Below are 6,759 nucleotides of genomic sequence, written 5' to 3'. Positions count from 1 at the left end.
TGTGCAGTGCAGTACACATGAACTTTATACTCTGTTTGGAGAAATAAATATAGTTTACCCAATTTGAGCTTGCTGTTTTTTTACTCAAAGCCTGGTCTGACAATTTTAGTAGATTTTCATCAAAATCCATAGCCGCTTATTCTGGATTGCCCAAGTATCATCCATGTAATGCTCCGTTGATGTAAAATGATAGAATGCCACACACAGCACTGAAATAGGGTACTTATCCAACTCAAAAAAACCTCCTGCCCTGAAAATAAATACCCTTTCAAGATTATTGAAAACTTGGCGTGGATTTGTGGAGGCACACATTCTTGATATAGCTTACCAATGTACCTAGCTGAGTAGAAGTGTATTATCACACTGCCAGCAGCACATATAAATACCTATGAATGTATCTGTGACTCTAAGCCAATGATCCATGAACATCCTCTCTCTAATGCCAAAAGTTACAAGTTAACAAATGTCAATAACAAATTGCACAGAGAGGAAATTCAAATTCTGCATTATTAAAATGTATCTCCTAAGCTTTGATAGTGCTGCTTTTTAATAGAATGATGTATGCTCAAAGCATGGTATCCACAAATAAGTACGACCATTTCTTTAGGATGACAAGTAAGTCAGAACTGTTTTCAAAAGTGGCGCTGTACCAAAGTTGGTGGATAGTCAAAGAAATCATATTGGCTGAACAACTTCATTGATATTAGGTTTTTTAAACAAAATAATACAACTGTGCAGCTGTACTGACAGGAAATATGCACAGACATAATTTTTGAAAACCTTTATATTGTGTGGTGCTTGCCAGCTCCTCAAATTACCAAATGAATTGTTAGTTTATTTACAGGCATAGAATTTTAGAAAATGACACCAAGTCATTCCTCCATGTTTGTAATAAAACAGCATCGGCTAACTAGTGGCCAAAGGATCCTTTCTGTTCTTTTGAACATATTTCAAAACTGCAGACAGCACATTCCTTGTTTGATTGTAATGCTATTAAAAGCAGAGGGCCCTATTTATCAAGGGTTTGATTTGCATTTGCATGCGTGACGCAAATCCTAAAATGCAACTCATGAAGCCATGCAAAGCCACTTTTTGTGGCCCTGCTTTGGTTGATAAATCAGGAGCAATGCAACACAAATCGCTGGATTACATTGCTTTGAGCTGGGAAGGTATTCCACGGGCACTGTATGAGTATTCCCACTCAACTCTCATGGATTTTGAAGCACTCCCAGATTTACCATTTGTGGTAGAACTGGGAAAGAGCAAAAGCGATATGCCTTCTCAGGGGAGGCATAGCAAGGAGAAATATCTATATTTCTACTTGGTACTTCCACTTTATATGTGCGCTGCATTCTGCATCACACATACAAACAGGAATATGCCTATCGGGATTGTTTTTGTGCAGGAAGGTGCCTCTTTTGGCACAAAAACAATCCTGCATGCAATAGAGGCACCCTTGCCCCATGGTACCTGCATTAGCCTCTAGGCAGCCCATTGTGAGGCAGTGCTGGGGAAAGGGCAGGAATACACCATACTATAATTAATATGGTGCATTCCTCCCCTTTTCCTGTAATGCAGCACAGTGCAGCAAGGGAACTTGGTGAGCGGCATTACATTTACATAAAGAGGACCCACAATTACTGACAGCAACATAAGATTGTGCTACTACAAGTTGTAGTGGGTATCTTACTATTGTTTACATTGACTTTGCCTGACTGCAAGTGATCTTGTTGTAATGGAAGCCAACATAGCTCAAAAAGTGGCCTATGTTTCCAAATCGGAGCAATTTTGAACTTGTTAAGACACAGGGGCTGTTTCACAAAGGGTCCCGCACTCATGTGGGAGGTCCTCCAGTCATGGTGTTGGAGGTGCACTCGTGGCAGGGGTCTCACAACTGGGTAACTGCAGTACCGAAGTCCCTCCATGATTGTGGGGCCTTCGTCATGAGTGCGGAGGCCCTTTGTGAATCAGGCCCAAGCTGTTTAACCCCTCTGCTGCAATGTCTCCACCCCTGTGCTAAGCCTTTTTTTGCTATTTGGGGTAGTTTGTGCTTAGGCCTCTGTAACATTTTGTCCACATACGGTGTTCACACCAAATGTGCTTCCTTTTCTCCCAACATATTGAGGATTGTAAAGGTAGGCAGGGTTGGAGGATTCCCTTGAAGGGGACCAAGAATTTGGTCATAATCTAGCTAATTTTAGTTTTTTTAAGAACAATGTGCTTCAGATGAAAGCATCAGTGTTTACCTCATAAAAGGTATCAGCAAAGGGTTTATGGTGATAAAATCACCATCTTCCCAGCTTTCGGAACAGGCCGACTTTTGTCAGAAAACCAACATTTCCTACACAGTTTTGGCATTTTACTGAGGCATATCCTATTTTTCCTACTTTTGTGCTTTCAACTTCCTTCCAGTTAGTGGTAGAAATGGGGGTGAAAACAATAATGGATCCTGGAGAACTATACATTTCCAAAATGTAGACACAATTGTAAATTCAGCAAAGGGTCATTTATGTAGATCCTTCAAGGTTTTTCTGTTGAAACTAACAATTGAAATAAAATAATATTAAAATTGAGTTGGAAAAAAACTGCCATTTGTGCACCCGTTTTCACCAGCAACTTCTTCTAAATATGGCAGATTTTTTAAAGCAATAAACTGTTACATCCGCTGGACCCTTCTAGTTGCTGGTATATATAGGACGTGTAGGTTCACCAAGAACCCGAGGAACACAGAGCCAATAACTGAGATGCAACTTACAATGGTTTTTCATTGTGTACCGTGTATATAGCAATTTGTTTGGTAGAACATAAAGAGAGAAAAATAGGTAACAAGGAAACTTATATATTTCCAAAATGGGAACCCAATATAGAGTTTAGAAGTAGTGGCTATTTGCATATCTCTGAAATTGTGGGAACCCATACACGCATGTGAATTACAGTCCATTTTTGAAAATGACTTATTTTTTACACATTGTCTAACATTTCGCAGGTAGAAATGCAAAGAAAGTCAATTGATATTAATTTCTATTATGTGTTCCCCTAAGTTTCCCGATACAAATGGTACCTCACTTGTGTGGGTAGGCCTAATGCCTGCGGCAGGAAATGGGCCAACACGCTACATGGACACATCAAATTTTTCCAGTGAAAATTGGCCATTTTTTTGCATTGTGCCTAGCTGTGGATTTTGGTCCCGAGCTCAGTTGGCACCTAGGAAAACCTAGCAAAACTATAAATAATTTAAAACTAGACACCCTGGGAAATCCAGGATGGGGTGTCTTGTGTGGCTATCACTAGGTTCTATCATCAAGAATCCCTTGCAAACCTCAAACTGTGTAAAAATAAACACATTTATCTCACATTTCTGTGACGGAAAGTTCTTGAATCTTTGAAGAATCACAAAATTCCACCTACCCAGCATTTCCCCAAGTCTCCTGATAGAAATAGTACCTCACTTGTGTGAGTTGACCTAGTACTCGCAGCAGGAAACGCCACAAAATTCAATGTGGAGACATCACCTTTTTCCGTTGAAAACTGAACCTTTTATTGCAATGTGCCTAGATGTGGATTTTGGACACTAGCTCAGCTGGCAGCTAGGGAAACTTAGTAACCCTATACATTTTTTTAAACTAGACACCAGGGGAATCCAGGATGTGGTGGCTTGTGTGGCTCTCACTAGGTTATGTTACTCGGAATCCCTTGCAAACCTCAAAGTTTGTAAACAAAAATATTTTCCTCAATTTTCTATAATGGAAAGCTCTGGAATTTGCAGTGAGCCACAAACTTCCACCCACCCAGCATACCCCAAAGTCTCCTGATAAAAATGGAACCTCATTTGTGTGGGTAGGCCTAGCGTCCGTAACAGGAAAAGGCCCAAAACGTACTATGGAGACTTCAAAATTATTGATTACAAAAAGACCTTATTTTGCAAGGGAGTCACCTGCAATTATGATCTTGGTAAACCTATTAAACCCAACCATTTCTGAAAATTAGACACACGGGAAAGTTCAGGGAGGTGTGACTCGCAAGGATCCCCAAACGTTTTCCTACCCAGAATTCCCTGCAAACCTCAAATTTTGCTGAAAAAAAGCACTTTTTTTTAGATTTTCTGTCTGGGATCACCGTGCCAGCACAAATTTCCTACCACCCAGCATTCCTCCAGGTCTCCCGATAAAAATGGCATCTCTCTTGTGTGGGTGGACGATACCCAAGCAGGGATCCACTAGTTAGGGTACCATTGAAAAGCGGACATTCTTCCCTTTCCAATGATACCTTACACATGTGTTTCGGTACTGGGGGGGATGAGATAGCCCCACAAGCACTTAAATAGTGAATTTTAATGTAATGACATCACCGCGCTATGCCTGGAATCATCATTACATTGACAAACAAAATACCTTGAGAGGTTGGGGAAGCTCTTCTCTACCCCCTGAGGCCCAAAAAAAGGGAAACCCCTCTGCTGATGGATTCAGTGCACTTGTGCACATGACGGAATGGTTCTGTCATGAGCACACAAGCTCTGATGCTCATGACAGAACCATTCCATCATGAGCACCGAAAGTGTTATTTGAGCTTGCTGCAGGTAATATTTGTTTTACTATTAGGGGAATCAACAGTAAAAACCGACCCACCAGACCATAAAACAGGCCCATAAATGAACAGAAAAATAGCTCACAGGCTGAGGTGTCAGACCAGCCCACTGCCAGTTTGTCCTATAGGCCAGTCCAACCCTGAGCAAAGGCAAAAAGCATCAAGTACTTGCGCTACTTGACTTCAATGGAAACACCTAGCTCAAGTCAGTGAAAAGGAAGGCAAAACTTGTGGAACTGCAGTGCACAGTTTGAAAAAGAAGTATGCAAACATATTATGCATAAAGCCCAACTATATTTAAAAAACAATTGGTGCAAGGCACGGTGAAGGGCATTTATTAATATGTAAGAAAAAAATTAATTCACAGCAAAAAGTAGGATCTTATAAGTGAGAAACGCACACTCTACTCTTGTGCCACAGCCATACTCTTGAGTTGATAAGACAGAGAGCAAGTTAAGACTAAGCAAACCATAGCTGCCTATGACTGTTTTCTGATAGCCATTTGTGCCTGAAAGGATCTTTTTTTTTCCTTTCTGGATCGCTGGTCCTGGTCAGCACTAACCCCCAGCCATGCCTCGCAAAATCGAAGAGATCAAAGACTTCCTGCTGACAGCCAGGAGAAAAGACGCTAAATCTGTGAAAATCAAGAAGAACAAGGACAATGTGAAGTTCAAGGTGCGCTGCAGCAAGTACTTGTACACATTGGTCATCACAGACAAGGAAAAGGCAGAGAAGCTGAAGCAGTCCCTGCCTCCCGGTTTGGCAGTAAAGGAGTTGAAGTAATCCGGACGTGTAAAGAAATACAGTTGTTAAAATAAACCACAAAATCCTAAAAAAAAAAATTTTTTTAAATATTAGTTTAAAAAAAGAATTAAAGTAAGAGAACGTACTGTCCCACAACATCTGGCATTTAAAGGAGCTTCTTTAATGGCGGATGCGCACATGTGCATGAGGAAAATGCCACCACTCACAGTGAGGAGAGTCAGTGACCCACTGTCCCTGCTGTATGCTGTGGTGGAAGGAAGCAAAATGTAAGTGACAATTTCACAGACCAATAGGTGAAGACTGCTGCCATAAAGCTCCTCTATGAATGTATATATGTATGTGTTATTTAAGATGTATATAATTTTTAAAACAGGAGGTCCTGGCAATCTGTTGTTCTCTAGTATGCCCCTGAACAATGAAGCTACAATATCGAAGTATACAAACAGTGAGCACAAAATACCGAATACAAATATAAAAAGGTGTCTTTAGATTTTCTATATGTAACTCAACATATATGTACCTTGAACGACATACATTTATTCATATGTATGTAGATGAGGAGTTAGCAATAGTAAATCTATACTCCCTCTACATGCTCTTACCTTTCGATATTTCAGTCTTCTATATTTTCTCCACGATATTCTTGTATCTCAATGTTCTTTGCCTTGATATTTATCTGTACAATATAATTCAGTTTTTTTAATATAATTCTCTCTAGACTAAACTGTGGAACTATTCTACACACAGGTCTTACACAATACAGGCTCACCCCTCTAAAAGTAGCTCCTTATTTTCAGGAACGGGATTAACTACAAATACTTAGAATACTGATTACACAAGTGCTACATTTTAAAACCTAGTCCTACCCTGCACAGAACCTAGAAGAAATCCGAAATTTGAGCAGCAACAAAAAGCTGGTGCTACAAATCTTAACATTTTCCAAACAAAAAAAACTATCAACCAGTCCTTCTTTGGGCAGCACACACAACTTGGAACAACGTCTTAGAGAACTGTCTACTCACTGAAATACAGATATGTATATAATAGACACAGTGATATACCAATCATATATGCCAGGAAACAGGCACACTATAGACAAACCGACATCACATCAGGAGCGCCCATGCCGGTAAGAGCGGCGAGGCCATGTTAGGGGGGTTCGAGAGACGACCACAAGGGCAAGTAAAATAAATAATTAGTTTCCCCTCATTGTCGTTTATCGAAATCCCCCCTCCCGGCCCCACCGTCGCACCGATCTTAGCTGCAAGGACCGCTCGTGCATCACACCGAATTATCCCTTAAATTCAGATGTACACAGGGGAGTAGCATGGTCATTAAGATGGGGGTTGTGACAATGAGGCTGGCATATAATATTTAAATAGATTATACGAACAAGCAGGGTGCCTGAGA

At 40.5% G+C, this 6,759-nt stretch overlaps 1 protein-coding gene across 1 annotated transcript; it reads left to right on the top strand.

Moving 5' to 3' along the window:
• The first annotated feature begins 5,129 nt into the window (after positions 1–5,129).
• LOC147734940 (large ribosomal subunit protein eL38) lies at positions 5,130–5,416 on the top strand. The gene has a single exon (XM_086953696.1). It carries the CDS (start codon positions 5,155–5,157, stop codon positions 5,365–5,367), a length of 213 nt encoding a protein of 70 aa, XP_086809822.1. The 5' UTR covers positions 5,130–5,154; the 3' UTR covers positions 5,368–5,416.
• The last annotated feature ends 1,343 nt before the right edge of the window (positions 5,417–6,759 follow it).

This window comes from Lissotriton vulgaris, chromosome 1_2 (assembly GCF_964263255.1).
Source record: "Lissotriton vulgaris chromosome 1_2, aLisVul1.2, whole genome shotgun sequence".
NCBI classification, from domain to species: Eukaryota; Metazoa; Chordata; class Amphibia; order Caudata; family Salamandridae; genus Lissotriton; species Lissotriton vulgaris.
The sequence above is the reverse complement of the archived record's forward strand: the minus strand, read 5'-3'. Positions and strand labels throughout refer to the sequence as shown.